General features: G+C 40.9%; 1 protein-coding gene across 4 annotated transcripts in view; it reads left to right on the forward strand.

The window, feature by feature from the left end:
• DOCK9 (dedicator of cytokinesis 9) overlaps positions 1-22,795 on the forward strand; it is a 1,074,749-nt gene that overhangs the window by 1,020,914 nt on the left and 31,040 nt on the right. For all 4 annotated transcript variants that reach the window (XM_033947591.1, XM_033947593.1, XM_033947592.1 and 1 more), the window contains exons 49-51: positions 4,631-4,841; positions 12,010-12,200; positions 17,120-17,220. In XM_033947591.1, coding sequence (XP_033803482.1) covers positions 4,631-4,841; positions 12,010-12,200; positions 17,120-17,220 — 503 coding nt within the window. The remainder of the gene's footprint in view (positions 1-4,630; positions 4,842-12,009; positions 12,201-17,119; positions 17,221-22,795) is intronic.

A 22,795-nucleotide genomic window follows, 5' to 3' on the forward strand; every position in this document is an offset into this window, starting at 1 on the left:
GAATGTCTATAGATTTTCATATACGAAAGGCACTCAACAATTTAAACTTTCCCTCCCTTCTAGGAAAGGAATTAAAGAAGTCAAGAATTTCAGCCTTTCTCTGGCTTTTAAATTCCCCCCATTATGGAATGAACTTCCTTTAATTTTGAGGTGTCCCAGCTCTTTCCAATTTTTTTGTAAATCTTTAAAAACTTTTCTATTTGCTAAACACTTTGAAAATTAATCCCCTTGTATTTTAGCATATTTTTTAACTTATAGTTAATTGCATCAAGCTTCCTCTGGTTGAAGACCCTGTATCTAAAGTTAAGTTTTAGTTTAGTTTAGAAGAGAGTGGTTAACAGTATCGAATACTGATGTAAGATCCAATTGGAACAAAAGTATAGCCTTAGAAGCCTCAAGATTGCAAAAATATCTTTAAGAAGAATAGATTTAGTATTGTGATCTTTCACGGAATCCAGATTAGCATGGATGAAAAGTGGTATTAGCATTTCAAAACTTATTAACCTGGTAATAGACCTCCTTCTCTCTCATTTTGGCCAGAAAAGGAAGAGTTGCAACAACTGTTTAATTAGAGAATGAAGAACAATGCAAATTTTATTTCTTGAACCAATAACAGATTGCTTCCGAGAGCATGTTAATAAAGACTGGAGTTAATAAGTCAAAGAAAATTGGAGAAAGATGACACCGTCCCTCAGTAAAGTACGAGGACTAAGATCCAGAAAAGAATCAGAAGGTTTCATAAAATCTTATCAAAACCTATGAGAGAAAAAAGAAAAAGTTACTAAGGGTTGGTACTGGTAAAAATGGGAAGTAGCAGATAGACTAGGAGGTGGAGAAAGGGGAAGGAGGAAAGAATGAGGAATAAAAATTGAGAGACTGTGAATTTACCCTCTTTGTAGTTACATATATGTGATCTGGCCTGGTCAGTCTCCTCTGCTCCAATTACTGATCCCAAGTCACTCTGCCTCTCCAGTTACTTCCTGAGTCTTCAATAACTGTGGCCATCTCCAGTCCACTCAAATCACCTTTGATTACTGTGGTCACCTCCAGTCCACTCCAATTGCCTTAGATCACTGTGGTTGCCTCCAAGCATTTTTACAGGCTTACCAAGAGTTAGATCTGAGGCAACATTCCTCCCTTTGAGGGTAACCTGCAAGAGCCAGACCTCTAAGAAAACATCCAGAGATCAGTCTCAAAGGAAAAGACTACAATCAGCCAAAGGTCTTTCCTCAGAGGCTACTAATTACCATGGCACTGAACTTCCGAAAAGGGAATTACAAAGGGATGAGACTCATGGTAGGGAAGAAGATTAAGAAGAGAATAAGCACTATAAAAACGCTAGAGCAAGTTTGGTCCCTTTTTAAGGACACAGTCACCGAGGCGCAAAATCTATATATACCGCGTATCAACAAGGGATCAAAGAGGAAAAAGAACAAAGAACCGGCGTGGCTCACTGTAGAGGTGAAGGAAGCGATCAGAGACAAGAAAACTTCATTTAAGGAATGGAAAAGGTCAAAAATGGATGAAAACTGGAACAAGCACAAACAACATCAACGCAGGTGCCATAAGGCGGTAAAAGGGGCCAAAAAAGACTACGAGGAAAAAATAGCCAAAGAGGCGAAGAACTTCAAGCTGTTCTTTCGATATATTAAGGTGAAGGAAGCGGTGGGACTGTTGGATGACCATGGAATAAAGGGAGTGCTAAAGGAGGTCAAAGCAATCGCCGACAAACTGAACACATTTTTTGCATCTGTATTTACCGAAGGAGATATACACAGCATACCGGAACCCATCAGGCTATATGCTGGAAACGAAGACGGAAAGCTGACAAGATTGACGGTCAGTCTAGAGGAGGTGTGTAGGCAGATTGATAAGCTTAAGAGCGATAAATCCCCGGGACCGGATGGCATCCATCCGAGGGTCATCAAGGAACTGAAAGAGATCATAGCTGAACTGCTTCAACTAATAGCCAATCTGTCGATCGAATTGGGAAAGATTCCGGAAGACTGGAATGTTACGCCGATCTTCAAAAAAGGTTCGAGGGGAGATCTGGGAAACTACAGACCGGTGAGTCTGACTTCGGTACCGGGAAAGATGGTAGAGGCACTGATAAAGGACCGCATCATTGATCATCTTGACGGACACGGGCTGATGAGGACCAGTCAGCAAGGTATTAGCAAAGGCAGATCGTGTTTGACAAACTTGCTGCACTTCTTTGAAGGAGTAAACAGACAGATAGACAAGGGCGACCCGGTCAACATTGTATATCTGGATTTTCAGAAGGCGTTTGACAAGGTTCCGCATGAATGACTACTTCGGAAAATTGCGAGCCATGGAATCAAGGGTGAAATATTCACGTGGATTAAAAACTGGCTGGAGCATAGGAGACAGAGAGTGGGGGTAAATGGACAATACTCGGACTGGAAGAGCGTCACGGTGCTTGGACCCGTGCTCTTCATCATCTTTATAAACGATGTGGACATTGGTACGACAAGTGAGGTGATTAAATTTGCGGACGATACATAGTTATTCAGAGTAGTGAAAACACAGGGGGATTGCAAAAATCTGCAATGTGACATAATCATGCTCAAGGAATGGGCATCAACATGGCAGATGAGGTTCAACATGGATAAGTGTAAAGTGATGCATGTAGGTAACAAAAATCTCATGCAGGAATACAGGATGTCCGGGGTGGTACTTGGAGAGACCTCCCAGGAAAGAGACTTGGGAGTTATGATCGACAATTCGATGAAACCGTCCACGCAATGTATTGTGGCAGCGGCGAAAAGAATGCTAGGAATGATAAAGAAGGTAATCATGAACAGATCGGAGAAGGTTATCAAGATGCTGCACCAGGCCATGGTGCGCCCTCACCTGGAGTACTGCGTCCAGCACTGGTCGCCGTACATGAAGAAGGACACGGTACTACTCAAAAGGGTCCAGAGAAGAGCGACTAAGATGGTTAAGGGGCTGGAGGAGTTGCTGTACAGTGAAAGATTAGAGAAACTGGGCCTTTTCTCCTCGAACAGAGGAGATTGAGGGGACATGATTGAAACATTCAAGGTACTGAAGGGAATAGACTTAGTAGATAAGGACAGGTTGTTCACCTTCTCCAAGGTAGGGAGAACAAGAGGGCACGCTCTAAAATTGAAAGGAGATAGATTCCGTACGAACATAAGGAAGTTCTTCTTCACCCAGAGAGTGGTAGAAAACTGGAATGCTCTTCCGGAATCTATCATAGGGGAAACCACCCTCCAGGGATTCAAGACAAAGTTGGACAAGTTCCTGCTGAACCAGAACGTACACAGGTAGGGCTAGTCTCAGTTAGGGAACTGGTCTTCGACCAGAGGGCCGCCATGTGAGCAGACTGCTGGGCACGATGGACTAAGTGAGGAGGAAATGAATAAGAGAACTGTATTATATGGTGCCAGAAGAGGAATAGTGTTGGAGGGTTTGTTTTACAACAAACATAAAAATATAAGAGGAGTTTTACATTTTCTCTAGATCATTCACCTGGTATCGGTCAAGCTCCTTGAAATATGGTAGAGGTAAAATGTGTCAAACAATGAAAACAAAATTTATAGTACAAACCTCTGTAAACTTAGTCCCTCTTCTATCAAACTGCGATAGCAGTTTTTAGTGCGGGGAGCCGCGCTGAATGGCTTGCGCTGCTCCAGATGCTCATTGAATTCCTATGAGCGTTGGGAGCAGTGCGGGCCATTCAGTGTGGTTCCCCGCGCTAAAAACTGTTATTGCAGTTTGATAAAAGAAGGCCTTAATGACTAAAATGCAGATACTTTACTGCAGGAAGGGAAGCAACGCGCGGCAGGGATGGGAAGGGAGGCAACGCACGGCAGATATTTTGCTGCGGGGACAAGGCCATTCACCACTCCAGGGGGCGGTGAATGACCTTGTCCCTCTATCTGCGTTACTAATCTTTTTTTTGCCCCATTCCTGCGGGTTACCTGCGGCTAGCCGCAGGTAACAGTCACCGTGTCATTCTCTAATGCTAATTTTTTTGGGGGGAAGCTTTTTTGTTTCTATATCAATTCCTGTAAACCGTGTCGAGCTCTACTTTTGTGGAGATGATGCGGTATACAAACTTAAGGTTTAGTTTAGTTTAGTTTATGAAAGGCGATATGAGATGTTTAAACTAATTCAGTAGAGATACTATTTTTTGAGGAGCTGTAATCATTACTTGCCACTGATTGAACTTCTGTTAGCACTTTTAGACTATCAGCTTACTGGGGAAATTTTGTGAAGCAGATTGATCATTCATATGAGATTGTAAAATTAGTTGTTCGGCTATGCTTGTTTACATTTCCTTTGGTCTGTTTTTCACATTGATTGCCATGCTCCAATTATTTTTTAGTTTTTTTTTTTTTTTCCTTTTCTGGTGCTATACAGGATTAAGTAGAATTTGAAAAATGAAGACTTCTGAGCTCCAGTAGCAATGAGCGTTTTTTTTCCTAGCATTGGCCCCATCCACAGACATTTTTTCTTTAAAGAATCTTTAGTTCAAAAAAGGTCAGGATCAGAGCTGAAACAATTGTAGCTATCTGTATCGTATGAAGTCATTTACATACTGTGTAATTTTTTTAACTTGAAAAAATAATGAATTTTACTCTAGGTTAATCCCAAAGATTTGGATTCAAAGTATGCATACATTCAAGTTACACATGTTATACCATACTTTGAAGAAAAAGAGCTACAGGAAAGGAGGACAGAGTTTGAAAGAAGTCATAACATTCGCCGGTTTGTGTTTGAGATGCCATTCACCCTCTCAGGCAAACGACAAGGAGGGGTGGAGGAACAGTGCAAGCGGCGGACTATCCTGACAGGTATGTCTCAGTTTTCTGGCTTGGTTTTTAAGCTCTTCCTTATTCTGTGTATCTAGTTACCATATTTTTCACTCCCTAAGAAGCAATTTTTCCACCCCCAAAAAGGGGGTGGAAATGTAAGTGCGTCTTATGAAGTGAAGATACAAATTTGTTAGGCCTGCTGCCGCCGCATCTTTTTAACCTCCCTCCGCTTTTGCTTTTTTTTTTTTTTTTTTTTAACTCCACTACCGCTGCAACTTTAAAACCCACCTGCCCGCCCGCTCGCTGCCGTCGCTGCTGGTGGTCCAGTGAATTTCCCGGCTAGTGGTGCCACAGGCCAGAAGTGCAGAGATCAGGAGCAAGACTCACGAGAATTGACTGCAGCTATTTGGAGATCGGAGTGGGCCCAGGCGGGAGTGTGGAGGGCTTGCTCCTGATCTCTGTGCTTCTGGCTTGTGCGCCACTGGCTGGGAAAGATGAGAGCCATCTAAGGAGGAAGGAATTTAAAAAGTACCGAGGGGGTATGATTAAAGGTACAGGGAGGGGGGATGATTAAAAATGGTACTGGGGAGGTACGTGGGGGATGATTTAAGGTACTGGAGGCACGTGTGTATGGGGGAATGATTTAAGGTACATGAGGAGCATGTGGGGGTATGGGGATGATTTAAGGTACGGGGACAAATGGGGGGATGATTTAAGGTACATGGGGGTACAGGGGATGATGTAAGGTATTGGTGGGCATGGGGGGATAATTTAAGGTACTGGGGGTGTGTGGGGCCTGCCTGCCTGCCTGCCACTAAGGCCTACCTGCCTGCCACTAGGCCTGCCTGCTCTGTGCCCTGTCCCAGCCTACCACTAGACCACCAGAGGGGAGACAGGGTGCAGAGCCTGGCAGGGAGAATTTGGTTCAGAATGGTTTTTTTCTTGTTTTCCTCCTCTAAATCTAGGGTGCGTCTTATGGTCAGGTACGTCTTATGGAGTGAAAAATACAGTAAATCTGTAATTAGGAAATACCAACCCACCCTCAAAAATAATGGAATTTTTAAAATATTTACAAACAAAAATGGCAAATTATCACCATACCTGCTTGGAGGTTCTTGCAAAGTGCTCAGACCACATACAAAAACAAACCATGGAGTCTTCCACAGGCACTCCTAGTTAAACCTGTTGAAGGCTTTCTGACAAATAACAATGGAATATCAGAAATTTGACAGGTCTCATATTTCACTAGGCAAAGGTAGCAAATAAAGGTCTGATCCTGAATTAATTGGACAAAATCTATTCAGAATTTTGAGATCAGAATTAATCAGAGATTGACCAGTAGTATTCTGGTTTCTTAGGGTCCTTCCCTGGCTTCAGATTAAGCACATTGTGGGCCATGTCTTTCTCCCTTGTTATTTCCTGTGAGGCAATAAAAATGGTAAACTAGCCAAATGTGTCAGTAATTGTTCTTTAAGTATTTTATAACATTCAGTATGAACTTCGACCAGTCCTGAAGCCAGAGCTGTCATCCAAATAGCAACCTCCCAACATTTAAGTACGAGACTGTTATGTGAGCTTTTAATTATACAGTATATGCATATAGTCTCATTTGTGGATGGAGAGCTCACCAGGCATCTATTAATTCTAGCTTGGGTTATCAACTGTCTGAAGAACATCTTCATTAATCAGGTTATGAAATTTTTCTAAACTTGGGTCGCACCCATCCATTAATATTTCATGCCTCCTCAAACTGCTCTAACAATAATAGAACAAAGGATGCATCATATACATTTGGTATTCAGATATTCACCAGTACCAGGGATTATTGTTCCAAGCAGCAATGGATCCTTAATAATTTATTTATTTGGATTTATATCCCGTCCTCCCCAGAGAGCTCAGAATGGGTTAATATTTACTGTTTAATATCTACAGTGTTACAATATAACATTACATAAGAATACAATTGACATTCATAGGGTTACAATAAACGTTAGGGTTACCGTTTTCAGTGCATGGGTTACAGCCTTGCAATCAAGGTGTGCAGTACGAGAATTCAATCTAATAGTATAATCTAATACATATGTTCCATGGGAATTGAGTTAGCTTAGTGTAGATATTATGGACAACCAAACAGTAGTTTGATTTTCATGATGTCCCACGTGCGGGCATTGTTTATATGAGGATGGCCTATATCTTCAGGTATCAGTTGTTTGGGCTGCAGTTTAAAGGGGGTTCCTCTGTGGCAGTATAACTTGTTGTATAGTATTCTGGAGTAAAGTTGTGTTTGTGTTTCTAGAGATTTATGAAAGACTACTGCCACACCCTTTCTAAAATTCAAAGAAGCCCAGAGCATGTGTCCTCTCCCACCACTTTTCAGCTTAGCATGCTACTGATCACTTAAGTGGGTTTCCTGGAGTATGATCCAGATTCAAGAGTCGTGCGGAAAAGATGTCAACCATAAAGCAGTGGGCAATCCAAAACAAACTTAATTTTGTCAGCAACATAGACTCAACACTGACAGTGTTTCGGCAATTCTGCCTTTGTCAAGAGTCTAATGTAACACAAAAGAGCACAAAAATAAAACCAATTAATATACATATATGTACATATCAAAAGCTGTAACAAATGCTGTTGGAAAGAAAAAATAAATATCCATGCTTTTATTCCATATCCATGCTTTTATAAAAAATAATGCATACAAACAATAGGGAAAGTAAAATCAAGAAAACATATAGGATGAAATGTAGAAGAGTCATAAGATTATCATCCCTTATGTTTTCTTGATTTTACTTTCCTTATTGTTGTAAGTATTTCTTATTGTATTTATGTACTATATATGGATATTTATTTCCATAAAAGCATTTGTTATGGTGTTTGATATGTGTGTGAAAATGTAACTTCGCTGTAAATGTACAGTCTCTTCATCTGTTAACCGCATAGAACTTCCATGGTAATGCGGTATACAAGAATAAAGTTGTTATTATTATTATTATTATTATATAGATATGTTTGATATCTGTGTATATTGATTGGTTTTATTTTTGTGTCCTTTTTTGGCTTGCGAGCTACTTTTAAAATGACCAAGTCAAAATGATCTACCAACAATAAAATTTTTAAAAACACAAAGCACACTGTATGCAGAGAAAATGTTAATTGTCATTTATATTGGGGGGGGGGGGTTCAAAGAGGTCAAGGCAAATAACTTTAAAATATGCAATGTCACCTTAGTAACTATACAAAAATAGACAAATATACCCCTCCCCTTTTACTAAACCGCGCTAGTGGTTTTTGGCACAGGGAGCTGTACTGAATGCCCTGCGCTGCTCCCGAAGTTCATAGGCTCCCTGCTCTAAAAACCACTATCCCGGTTTAGTAAAAGGGGGCTATAGTGCAAAATATAAACTGCAGATATAAATTTGGACACATTTTGATCACTAAATTTAAAATAAAATCATTTTTCCTACCTTTGCTATCTGGTGATTTCATGAGTCTCTGGTTCCTTCTTCTGACTGTAAATCCAATATTTCTTTCTTTCTTCCTGCCTCCTGTTTCCTCTCCTCCAGACCTCATTCCATTCCCCAACCAACATCTCTCTGTATCCCTCCATGAGTCCAACTTTTTCTTCCTCTCTCCCTGCCCCCCTTTCTTTCTTTCTGTCTGTCTTTCTCTCCCTCCCCCCAGCAGCCACCGCCACCTACTTCTCCCTACTTCCCCAACACCAGGCCAGAAATGTGCAAGCGTCAGGCCCACAAGCCTTCCCCAGGCTGGCCTGGAACTTCCTATCTGACGTCAGGCTGGCCTGGCGTTGGGGAAGCAGGGAGAACAGAACGCAAAGGCAATGCGAGTCTATCGAGGAGCCTGAGATGGGCTCCGCAATCGACTCGTGTTGTCTTTGCAATCGACTAGTTGATCGCGATCGACCTTTTAGGCATCCCTAAATTAGACTCTTGACAAAGGCATAATTGCCTAAACACACTCAGTGTCAAGTCTATGCTGCTGACAAAATTAAGTTTGCTTTGGATTGCCCATTGCTATACGGTTGACATCTTTTCCTCACGACTCTTGTATCTGGATTGCTCTCCCCGTCGTAGAGGCCTCTCTGGCTTTTCTCTGCCGTGTGATCACATCTCCTGGAGTATGGCCAGCCCTACCCATTGCTTGTGCAGTTCCTGAAGCACCTGCCTTTTTAATAGGCAACGTAAAGCCTGCCATATTCCATTATATCACACTATAGTCCTGTTACATAGTAGTTTAGTCATCCCAAACAACAAGAATATATCCTAGTTACTAGAAGACAACCCCAGCCTTCAGCATTCCCTCATCCTCTTCTCTTGTGCCCCATCCATTCCAACCCCTGACATCTCTCCCTCCCTTCCACCCCAACCCCCAAATTCTCCAACTTCAAATGTAGACATATCGTGCATTAGACACATCAATTCTATTATTCACCTCCCCTTCCCCTACCACAGTCACCTTACCTTCATCAGCCTACCTATAACTATGTCTTCTCCCAACTTTCTTTCAAACTTTCCACCCTAAACCTTACTACCTCTCCCCCCCAATCATTGCAGCTTATCTCCCGTACATACACTTCTACCCTGTACAGCCTCTCTTCCACAACCCATCAGTACTCCCACACACTGCACATCAGAACAATTTGCAATTGCATAGTGTTACAGGAGTGTCCAGTGTCAATAGGGGGTTCTATTTCAAGGAGCTTGACCGATACCAGGTGAATGATCTAGAGAAAATGTAAAACAAACCCTCCAACACTATTCCTCTTCTGGCACCATGTAATACAGTTCTCTTATTCATTTCCTCCTCACTTGAACCCCGCCTCCCCAAAAAATTTTTGTCTGGACACAAACACAACTTCACTCCAGAATATTTTAACCTCATATGATGAAACATTAGCATCCAAAGTTCTCAAAAACTCTTTTTGGGAGAACCACACTGCAACAAAAGACACTAGAAAAGGGGAGGATGATACATAAATTGTCCAGCACTCTGCTGTTCACAAGGACACATGACATCTGAAAATTTTAACACAGATCACTTTGAAAGCAATTCTCATAGTCCTATGCAGCTCTCATTGTAAGTATAATCAATGTTTTATCAGTTACTGTATGTGTATATATATATACAGTATGTATATATACAGTAACTGATAAAACATACATACATACTGATAAAATATACATACAGTAACTGATAAAACATTATATATATAATTTATATATATATATATATTAATTATATATCGTATAAGCTCTTTGTAACGCTGGTATGCATACAAATCTTTATAAAATGTATAAAATCTGTAACCTGCCTAGAACTCCGCTCTGCGAGGATTCAGCGGGATATAAGGCCACATATAGCATAACATATCTATAGAATTATCCCCAAACATCATGTCATATGATAATTTCTACATCTTAGGACCAGACAAATTGTAAAATGCAGCACATCATTTCACCAAAGTACTTCAAGGAAGTGTTATCAACATTCAAGTTTCCCACACATTTATCTGTCATATAGATCTCTTCCTTACATCTTTAAACTTCAGATGAGAACAAGTAACACTGGGTGAATTGCATCACTTCCTTGAAGTATAAAAATAAAACAACAAAAAAAGTCTCTACCTCTGCACTGAGTGATCCAAAGGCATGCTGAGTAAATGAGGACAGCTATAGCTTTGCATTATACATCCATACGCCCATTTTTACATATTCCCTTTACACTGCTGCTGCTACCTATGCAGAATAGTCCTGCAAAGGATGTCCATTTTGTGAACATAATTTAACAGAAATTTGGGGAAGATATAAAAGGGGAGAGTGGAGCAGGAATGTCAGTGATTGAGTACCTGTGCATGTGATCTCCTATCCAAATCATATAATTACACACCCTTGAAAATTTATCTTATCACTAAAAGCATCATGAGAAAAAGGACTGCATTAAAATCTCACGTGTTCTTCTCAGCCGAAATACTATTAATAAACCATGAATCAGGTACAAACAGCTCCTTTCCACAAACAAACATACATACACAAAGAGGAACATTAAACTCCATCTTAGAATCAGAAGTTTAAAAATAAACCTACAACACCCTGCCTGGAAAAAATAATAGGAAATTTGGTACTGTTTCCAATAATTTCTTACTATTAAAAAAAGGCTATGATTATTTTTAAGCAAAACATTAAAGGGATAATTATATAACTGTGTGTTTATGCAAATAGTATGTGTATACTATTCCCTGTCATTGTACCAACACATCTTTTATAGTGTGGGTGTACTTTAACTTTGAACACTATCCCTGCAAATTTATGCAAGCTACTACTTTCATCCACAAACCCCTTTCCCCGCAATGGCCAACATTATCATTTTCCATAAACCCAACCCTCCCTCGATGAAAGGTGCTACTTTCCTCCATAAACCCCTCTTCACCAATGACCGGCACTACCGTTTTTGCCCCACCCAGCTGGCATTAGGCTTTTACCCTCCCGATCATCGGTGGTGCTGCTGTCCCACCTACTGATGCCCAGAGTTTCTGTTCTCCACAACACCCCCCCCCCCCCCCCCCCCCCGAGAATCCCGGAGAGGGATGGAGCCAGCAGGCCTTGAGCATGCACAGAAACTCAAGGCTCTGCTCCAGTGTGGCAAAGATCATCAACGTCAGCTTCTTTGATCGCAGGAATAGTAAGCCTAATGCTAGCTGGGTGGGGGGAGGATAGTAGCGTCGGTCATCGGGGAAGAGGGGTTTGTGGGGGAAAGTAGCAGTTTTCATCAAGGGAGGGTTGGGTTTGTGGAAGATGGCAGTATTGGTCATCGGGGAGAGGGGTTTGTGGAGAACAGAAACTCTGGGCATCAGAGGGGTGGGACAGCAGCACCACCAATGATTGGATCGAGTGGGGAGAACAAAAGCGATAGTCATGATAGTCATTGGTTGGGGACTCGAATATAAACTAAGACCCCCATTTTGGGGCCATTTTTTGGCCCCAAAATCTTGGTTTATATTCGAGTATATATGGTAAGTTTGTATTCCCCCTAAAAATCTGAACCAGTATACTATTGGGCAATTTAGGTTGTGCCAATGAATAAAACTCAGATATATTGTCTTTTGGTGACATGAGTATTTAGCTTTAGACTTAGATGATGATATAGGATTTATCTGCCTATATTTGGTGCTTTATATTTCTTTTCATTGCAGCAATACACTGCTTTCCATATGTGAAAAAACGCATTCCAGTAATGTACCAGCACCACACTGATCTAAATCCCATTGAAGTAGCTATTGATGAAATGAGTAAAAAAGTGGCAGAACTGAAGCAGCTTTGTGCCTCCGCTGATGTAGATATGATCAAGTTACAACTGAAGCTCCAAGGCAGTGTCAGTGTGCAGGTAAACAAATGACATGTCATGCAGATAACCCTTCTTACATCTGGCCCAAGACAATGAAAATCATGGAAGGAATAGATGCTCATCATTATCCCAGGACAAGCAGGCAGCATATGGGTGACGTCAACCACAGAGCCCCGATGCGGACAGCTACACAAGCAGACTTGCTTGAAGAACTTTGGAAAGTTCGCGACTGCCGTACCACTCATTCGCGAGTTCCTTCCTGCCTGTCATAGGGCGCGCATCTCCTCAGTGTCTCCTCAGTTCTAAGTTTTCCAAAGAGCTGAGAAGCCCTCATTTCAAGGCTCTGCGCAAGAGTTGGTTCTTTTTGTGCCTTCTCATCGCCGCAGCTCGTGTTTTTTCTTATTCTTACAGGGTCGCTGTGTTGCGCATATATTTTTTTTTTTTTTTAATTTTGTGATTTTTTTTTTTTTTTTTTCACCAATCGTGTCACGGCGGAGCCTGTTCTGCGTCCTCAGCCTGTGGGCTTTGATTTTTTTTCATTCCATGTCCCGGCCAGTCACAGGGTTTAAGAAATGTAGCTGGTGTCAACACGTGATCTCTTTCACTGATCCACATAAGTGGTGTGTGCAGTGTTTAGGACCTGATCATCATCCAGAGTCGTGCGCCCACTGTGCTACATTTCAAAATTGAGCCCTTAAACGTCGTCAAGTTCAAATTGAAAAAAATCAGTCTAGCTCCTTGTCTTCTGTTCTGGATTATCTGTTTCATTTATCTCAATCTGGCCTCAAATCCACCTCTATTAGAGTCCATCTCAGTGCAATTGCTGCTTTTCATCAGCCTTGGAAAGGAAACCTTTATCTGCTCATCCTGTGGTTTCCAGATTTATGAAAGGACTTTTCAATGTCAAACCACCTCTCAAACCACCGCCAGTAGTTTGGGATCTCAATGTGGTTCTTGCTAAATAATAATAATAATTTATTTTCTTGTATACCGCCCCACCAGCAGTTCTAGGCGGTTCACAACAGAAGAACTGAAACATTTCAGTTAAAAAAATACAATTTACAAAGACACAACTCCATTTGAACCAATGTCTACGGCTCATCTGAAATATCTCACTTGGAAAGTGGTTTTTCTCATTGCTCTAACATCTGCTCGCAGAGTCAGTGAGCTACAAGCTTTAGTAGCGGACCCACCTTTCACAGTATTCTATCACAACAAGGTGGTCCTCCATACTCATCCTAAATTCTTACCAAAAGTTGTTTCAGAATTTCATCTCAATCAATCCATTGTACTCCCAGTGTTTTTTTCCAAAACCTCATTCTCATCCTGGAGAAACAGCTCTTCATACTCTAGACTGCAAGCGTGCTTTGGCTTTCTACTTACAAAGGACTAAGCCACAGAGATCTTCTCCTCAACTTTTTGTCTCCTTCGATCCAACCAAGTTGGGACATCCAGTTTCCAAGAGAACCATCTCCAACTGGGTTGGCTGCTTGCATCTCATTCTGCTATGCTCAGGCTGGACTGCATCTGGAGGGTCGAGTCACAGCCCATAAAGTTAGAGCCATGGCGGCATCTGTAGCTTTCCTTAGATCAACTCCTATAGAGGAAATCTGCAAAGCTGCCACTTGGTCCTCGGTTCATACATTCACCTCTCATTATTGTCTGGATTCTTTTTCAGATGGGATGGCCACTTTGGTCAGGCAGTATTACAAAATTTATTCTCCTGAATTTGCCAACACTCCTACCATCCCATTCTGGTTAGCTTGGAAGTCACCCATATGTGAGAATATGCTGCCTGCTTGTTCTGTTATCCAGGGACAGCAGGCAGATATTCTCACAACCCACCCACCTCCCCTGGTTGGCTTCTTAGCTTGCTATCTGAACTGAGGAGACGCGTGCCCTACGTCTGGCGGGAAGGCATTCGCGCATGCGTAGTGCGGCAGTAGTGAACTTTCCAAAAGTTCTTCAAGCAAGCTTGTGAAGCTATCCGCATCGGGGCTCATATGTGAGAATATTTGCCTGCTGTCTCTGGATAATACCTATTACGGTAAGTAACTGTGCTTTCTTTGCTTTGCAACATGGTTCCTGCATAAAAATGATAATTTTGTAACTATGCACACGCTTTTTTTTTCCTATGCAGGCTCAGCCAAGATTTCAAAGTGAAAGTACAAGTGATAAAAAAATTAGTTACATTTACACCTTCTCTTTGGCATGTATACATTTTCAGGGTTAATTTATACCTGAACATTCATATATAGTAGAATGCCGATTAACTGGACTAACCTCGGCAGAGAGCCGTCCGGATAATCAAAAGTCCGGATGATTGAACATTATTTTTTGTTTTGTTTTTAATAAAACATGAAAAAAAATACCATCAATGCCTCCGACAAGAAAAGGCGGCGTGTCCCTTCCCTCCCCGAACAGACACCACCAACCCCATCCTAGACCCAGAGGAAAGACTCCAAAGCCTACCTTGTTTACCTGGTGGTATAGCACCGCGCTGGGGCAGGAACGATTTCCAATTGCTCCTGCCCATGCTTTTCAGTGATGAAAATAGCTGCCAAGACTTCCAACAGCAGTTTTGTGAGGTTGTTCTGAGCATGGGTAATTGGACGCCAGTGCACTCAAAAAGCTGCAGTTGCCAATTAAGCTGCTAGCTTTAACTCAAGGTGTGCAAAATAACAAAAATATGGAAATGGACGCATAACGCAAGGTTTACCAAAATAATTATTTATTGATTGCTTTTATTTTTCCATCATAAGAACATAAGAGTTGCCTCCGCTGGGTCAGACAAGAGGTCCATCGCACCCAGCAGTCCGCACCCGCGGCGGCCCATCAGGTCCACAACCTGTTAAGTGGTTCCTGCCTTTTCCTATAACCTATCTCTAAATCTATCTGTACCCTTTAATTCTATCTGTACCCCTCAATCCCCTTATCCTTCAGGAATTTATCTAAACCTTCCTTGAACCCCCGTAGCGTGCCCTGCCTATGGAACTCAAAAGGCTAGTTGCGTTAGCGGGAGGTCGTTATAGTTGCCAAAATGCTGGCCTTCTGATAACAATCTCAACCTGATACTTAGAAGCTCCCCAATATGTACCTTCAGTCCAGTGTGACATCATTGGCCGTGGGCCAATCAAAAACAGAGGTGGTCTTTAAATTTAGACAAAGAAAATTCCTTTACATGTTTAAAAATTTCAGAAATCATATTTGGTTTTTACATTCATTTCTGAATATACATTAACATTTTATTACATATCCAATATTCTTTTTGTCCTTTTCAAAAAGGTATATTAAGAGAACCTGCATTTGTTAACGAGTGCTGAGAAATTCTCAGCTCTCCCTGTCAGCCTCAGAGAAAAAGGAGAAGGAGGGGCTGTTTCCCCATCTCCCTGAAACCTAACAGCTTCAAATTTCATTGGCATACAAATTCAGAAGCCTTCCTATGCTGGAGACTGCTACAAGTCTCTGATTCTAACTTAACTATTTCCAGATGCTGTGTTCAGGATTTTTCCTTAGTGTTCCTTATGTAAAACATTTCACTTTAAGTACAAGTTCTTTCATCCATCCATTCATTCGTTCTTGTGGAACCTCTTCATTCATCCACTGTTGCATACATTATATTTCATTCATATGTACTGCATGTTATATCTCAATTTAGAATATGGAATCTAATATACTTTTCTTAACCAGCCTAAGACACATCTGGTATCAATTAGAACCACGAGGCTAAAAGCGGGAAAAACCTGAACAAAGACTAGGGATATAGGCTGAACATAAAATGGAGTAAAGCCAAACAGAAGACACAGAAAAACAGAGAACCCAAAATGGAGTCATCAATATCTCTATATATGCATTATGCATATCTATTCCTGATTTCTTCTGTGATCTGGCTTAATAGCAAAATACATAAAATATTATTATGCTTTTCCTTAATATTAATCTGTAGTGTGTTTTTCTGGCCTTGGCTACATCCATATTCAGATTTTTATTCACCAGTTTTTCGTACGCTTCTATTGGGCGTGGCCTTAACTAACACATATGCTTGTATCTGACTAGAGTTACCCAGAATCATATGAAAAGCAGGCGCTTTTGTAGAAAAACTCCACAAAATACTGCACTATCATGACCTGACGTCCATTCCATTACCGTCCCATAGACATCACCCCCTACTGGCCACGAGCCACTACTGCTCAGCTCATAGCCTCACAAGCCTCATAGCCTAGTGTCCTTCCTGTAGTCCTGGATGGGGGTTGATGGTGTCTGTTTGGGAAGGGAGGGGGGAATGCGCTCTTCTCTTGTAGTGGGTGTGCTGACATTGGGGGAAAAGTCTCGGGGGGGAGGGGCTTTGCTGATGACAACAGCGGCAGAAGCAGAGAAGGAATACTTGCGGGTGGAAGGGTGATAGGAATGGTACTTCGGGAGGAACTCAAATATAAAGTGAAACCCCCAAAGCAATCCAGATAATTGGACATCCGGATAATCAGCGTTCTACGGTATTAAAAGTGTGTGTTTAAATGTAAACATCTCCCAGCTCTGTCATGGGAAATAACTTTACTCTGATTCAGTCAGAGAGGAATTATGTACATATGAGGTTAAATTGATGCGTGTAAAACCTATATCAGGTTGACAATTTTATGAAAGTTTTTTGAAAATTACTCCCAAAGTCTCTCTCTTATTTATTATTACTTTGCACATTTCTCATAATCAATCATTATTTAAAGTACAAATAAAATATATTAATGCATAAGAAAAGATGTGTGTACTGGCTCTTAGCTTCTTAACAGCTTCCATTATGAAATAACATTTACAAAGAAACCAGATTTTCAGGGGAAAATCTCAAAAACACATTTAAGTAATTGAGAAGCTGACCAGATTTAAGTAATAAGAACTTTAAATTAATATACAAATTTTTTTAGTTTAAGCCCTTGATTGAATTGATTTAATTTCTTTTTCATTAGGTTAATGCTGGTCCTTTAGCATATGCAAGAGCCTTCTTAGATGATACGAACACAAAAAAATTTCCAGACAACAAAGTGAAGCAGCTGAAGGAAGTTTTCAGGTGAATTACTCCGAAAGCTGATTTTAAAGGCAGTAGGCATGCAGATAGAATTCTCTAATTTCATAGTTCTTTTGCATTTTATTTTTTGTTAATGGTGATCCTCTGTAATAGTACCTACCACCTTTTCAAAAGGTACAATCATATATCAATTATTAAAGTATTGTTTTCTGAGAAATGCCTTATCTTTATAATGACATGTTAGAAAAACACATTATCCCAACTTTCAACAAAATTTTCAGTTATTTGTATTTGAAGAGGAGGAGAAAATTATTGTGTGTGTTTTAAAGAGAGAGAGAGATGTGTAGATAAGAACAATCAAAATAGCTTCTCTCCATTAAGAATTGTGATTGGTCAGCCGGTGTTTTGCTTAATTTTCAGCCTTTCCTACATTCCGAGGAAAATGATACACATACACATTTAGGCCTGGATTCTCTAACTGGCACCAATTTTTTAGGTACTCAAGCTCAGTTTTTTTAAAAAAAAGCCATTTAAACAATATTTTTAGGTTGAAACTCTATGAGCGTCGGGAGTAACGCAGAGCTTTTAGTGCGGCTCCTGGCACTAAAAACCACTAGCGCGGTGCGGCGGTTTAGTAAAGGAGGCAGCGCTGAACTGTTGCTGAAATTCTGGTGGCGTTTCATCCTGACGCATCCTGGGCTTTTTACAGGACAAAGCGCGAGAGTTTAGTAAAAGGGGAAAGAATTCACTTCTTTTCTTCCTGTGCTAAACACAGTAGTAAGTCAAAACCCTTAGCTAATGAACAAAAGAGACCCGCAGAGGAATTCTGGAAAGACCTAAGTGCCATGAAAATTCAAAATTCTCAGCAAGAATGGGAGAAGGGGTATTCAAGTCCCAGCCAGTCCAGATATAATCCTGCAACCTCCTCTCTGGGTGATTGCTGAAAAAGTTAAGGAAGTACTGTATTCTCGACCCAGAAAGTACATTCATTGCTCCAGTCCAGAGCCTGCAGAATATGGCTACATCAACATTTTGGAAAGGGCAGAGAACACATGTCGGTAAGTCTTAGATTATATGGATATGTTTGGGTTACAAGAACTCAATGATGAGCTTGTAAAAATGGGATATGGGGCAGTGGGTGAAAATATGATGAAGACCATTGAAGTGTTGGAGTAGCAGTGCTATGAGGCTATGAACCATGCTAGGTATAGAGTATGATGAAGATGTGATCTGTGGTGTAAGGAAGGAACCAACATGATTTGAATAATGACTAAACAACAAAAGGAAGAAAAAATAATTTTGTTTTCTGTTTTGTGATTACAATATGTCAGATTTGAAACATGTATCCTGCCAGAGCTGGTGTTAGACCGCGAACATGAGTTAGGATTTAACAGATAGAGGAAAAGTCTTTTTTGTTTGTTTGTTTTGTTTACACCACAGTGCCAGTGTGGTTAGGAGAAGGCAAAAGGGATGAAGAGGCTATAAAATAAACCCACCAGGATGTTTGAAAAAAACATCCAATTGGGCAGGAAAATCGAATTGAATCGAAAAATCGATTCAATAGGCTGAATCAAATTGAATTGAAATTTTTTTTCCTGAATCGGGCAGCACTAGTTTCAATCATATCCTCTCTGTCTCCTCTTTTCAAGGGAGAAGAGGCCCAGTTTCTCTAGCCTCTCATTGTACGGCAACTCCTCCAGTCCCTTAACCATTTTTGTCGCTCTTCTCTGGATCCTTTTGGGTAGTACTATATCCTTTTTCATGTACGGCGACCAGTGTTGGACGCAGTATTCCAGGTGGGGGCGTACCATGGTCTGATACAACGGCATGATAACCTTTTCAGATCTGTTTGTGATCCCTTTTTAATCATCCCTAGCATTCTGTTTGCCCTTTTTGCCACCGCCACGCATTGCGCGGACGGTTTTATTGACCTGTCTACAAGTACTCCCAAGTCTCTTTCTTGGGGGCTCTCTCCGAGTATAGCATCGGACATCCTATATTCGTGCATATGATTTTTGTTACCGACATGCATCACCTTGCACTTATCCATGTTGAACCTGATTTGCCATCTCACAGCCCATTCCTCAAGTGTATATATGTCTCATTGTAGATCTTCGCAATCCTTCTGTGTCCTCACTACTCTGAATAGCTTTGTATCATCCACAAATTTAATCACCTCGCTTGTCGTACCAATTTCTAGGTCGTTTATAAATATGTTGAAGAGCATGGGCCCGAGCACCGAACCCTGCGACACTCCACTCGTGATGCTTTTCTAGTCCGAGTATTGTCCATTTACCCCCCCCCCCCCACTCTCTGTTTCCTATCTGCCAACCAGTTTTTAATCCACGTATTTCACCCTCGATTCCATGGCTCACAATTTTTCGAAGTAGACATTCATGGGGAACCTTGTCGAACACCTTCTGAAAATCTAGATATACGATGTCGACTGGGTCACCCTTGTCTATCTACCTATTTACTCCCTTGAAGAAGTGCAGTAAATTTGTCAAGCAAAATCTTCCTTTGCTGAAGCCATGTTGGCTGGTCCTCATCAGACCGTGTCCGTCAAGGTGATCAATGATGCGGTCCTTTATCAGTGCCTTTACTATCTTTCCCAGTACCGAAGTCAGACTCACTGGTCTGTAGTTTCCCGAATCTCCCCTCGAACCTTTCTTGAAGATCAGCGTAACATTTACCACTTTCCAGGCTTCCGGAATGTTTCCTGATTTGGTCAGATTGGCTATTAGTTGAAACAGTTCAGCTATAACCCCTTTCAGTTCCCTTCTTTTTTTACCGCTCTAGAAGCACGTTGCAAATAATAAATATTTTTCCATCAAATTATCAATTGGATAATTAAGTTCCTGTGGTAACAAGAAGTGGGTAACTGGAAAATTCAAAAATTGCAAATTATAAGCTCTAGCCATATTCTCTAGATTTTCTATCTGTAGATATAATAACAAACTATATGTGGACCTTGCAACAATAGCTGATTTGACAGATGGATAACTGAGTTTCAACCTTCTCAGATCTTTGTTTGACAGCCAAGACCCTAATCTCTTGCTCTGAAAATTTTGCAGAAGCTTCCTTGTATATTTACTAAATATGCTAAATGATCTTGTAAAGATTTCTCAATTCGATTTATGGCCAACATTAAGTCTTAAGGTAACTCCCTGATGTTGTGAAACCAATAAAGAAAACATTTGTAGAGAAATTGGAGAAGGATTTTTCAGTAAATCAAGTCTTACCCCTCTCATTCAGAGTCTGAAGATTGAGTTGGAATGAAAACTGGAAAACTACCAGAACTACTTTCAACACCTATCTGAACTGGGGCATTGTCCTTCTTACCTAGGCAAACAGGTTGTGGAAGAAGAGGTAGGGCCTCCAGATGAAAGGGAAGCCTCCAAGACTTAATTTGGCGGCAGGAGCTGGTAATGCAGCCATTACCTGCCAAAGATGATAAATCCATCACTCACTTGACAAAGGCTAGTTTTGGAATTTTGCCTTTCCCAGCTTTGTGCTTCCCCATAGAGGAGCTGAATCCTCCCACTCCTTGGTTGCTCCAAAAGAGTGGGATCTGCCCTTTTAGTCATGCATCAATGAGCTTGGGCTGCGAGCTGCAGCAGGGACATGTTTATATGGCCAAATGGAAGGGCCTCTTGGCCATAAGTTCCAGGAATGTGCGTCTTACCAGATGCCTGCAGTAACAGCAATATCTACCAGATAATTCCTCCCCCCCCCCCCCCCCAGTGACTGTATTAATGTTGCTAGTGGACTTAGGAAACAAAATGGACCCTATGGAACTCTGCTATGAAGAACATAAGAGTTGGAAAGCTTTTCTAATGCTGAAACTTTAAAAGTATATGCTGAGAGAAAAGAAGGGAGCCTTACAATAACTCCTTTCAATTTTACCCACTGCATTTCTACTCTTTCCAGACATTCCCATCCAGGCAAAAATTCCTTGATGTAAACCCCCAACCGAACAGTTAGTTTTTTTAAAGTCTAGAACCTTTACTTTTGAATAAGCCCTTTATGTACCCGTCTTAATATTAAACTGTATTATTTAGTGATCACTGGATGCCAGATGATCACCCACTGTAACATCAAAAAAACTTTCCCCATTTGTAAGCACTAAGTTCAGTAAGACCCCATCCCGTATTGGTTTCATTACCAACTACTGGAATAGTTCTCCCTACTATTTATAATTTATTTATTTTTAAAATTTATAAACCACTTAAATCTAAGCGGTGTACATATCAATCATACATAATTATAAAAACAAACACCATAATAACAACTAGTGACAGAAATACAGGAGTATTTATAATTGGTGGAAACATTTCAATAAAATACTATCACAAATTTAAATCAATCATTCTTCCTTAACCTTTTTATACCCTTAATATTATACCCTTTATACCCTTATACCCTTAATACCCAAACCAGAGAATCAAATCTCACTAGGTTGTTGTTTTTTTTTAAGTCTATACAAATAGTTGTGTTTTTAAAAGTTTCCTAAAAAATCATGATTCCTACATAATCTCAAAGTTCCAGGAAGGGAGTTCCATAATTTTTTTCTGGCTTTAGAAAATATAGCTATCTTTGATCTGACATAATGAACCCAATCTTCCTTCATGCTGATCAATCTCCCACAGATTTTGAAAACATAAAGGAGCAGAGTATGGCGTAGTGCAGAGGTGCCCACACTTTATGGGCTTGCGAGCTACTTTTATAATGACTAAGTCAAAATGATCTACCAACAATAAAATTAAAAAAAAAACACAAAGCACACTAAAAGGCAGAGAAAATGTTAATTATTCATATTCCGGGTTTTTTCAAAGAGGTCACAGCAGATGACTCTATGCAATGTCACCTCAGTAACAAAATACAAAAATAGACAAATACACCCCCTCCCTTTTTACCAAACCACAATAGTAGGTTTTAGCACAGGGAGTTACGTTGAATGCCTCGTGCTGCTCTCAATGCTCATAGGCTCCCTGCGCTAAAAAACGCTATTGCGGTTTAGTAAAAGGGAGCCATAGTGCAAAATATAGACAGCAGATATAAATTCTCAAAACTGACACATTTTGATCACTAAATTGAAAATAAAATCATTTTTCCTACCTTTTGCTGTTTGGTGATTTCATGAGTCTCTGGTTGCACTTTCTTCTTCTGACTGTGCATCCAATCTTTCTTCCTTTCTTTCAGCCTCCTGTATGTTTCCTCTCCTCCAGATCTCATTCTCTCCCCCAACTTTTTTTTTCTGTCTCCCTGTTCCCCCTTCTTTCTGTCTCCCTGTCTGCCCTCTTTCTTTCTTTCTCCATGCCCTCCCCCAAGCCACTCGGTTTGCTGCCACCGCCATCGGGGAACAGCCCCCAAGCCACCGCCGCCCCAAACTTTCCCTGCAGAAGCGTCGCGCTGACTAGCATTCCGCTCCCTGACGTCAATTCTGACGTAGGAGAGGAAGTTCCGGGCCAACAAGGCATTTCTCCTCATTCCATCCAGCCTGAGCCCCATCTCTCCTTGATCCAGCATTTCCCTTCTGTGTCTGTCAGAATTACCGTTCCACCTATTTTCCAGCATCCCCCTTCTTTGTGTCCATCTCACTATATTCTTATCTTAC

Source organism: Geotrypetes seraphini, chromosome 6 (genome assembly GCF_902459505.1).
Source record: "Geotrypetes seraphini chromosome 6, aGeoSer1.1, whole genome shotgun sequence".
Taxonomy (NCBI): Eukaryota; Metazoa; Chordata; class Amphibia; order Gymnophiona; family Dermophiidae; genus Geotrypetes; species Geotrypetes seraphini.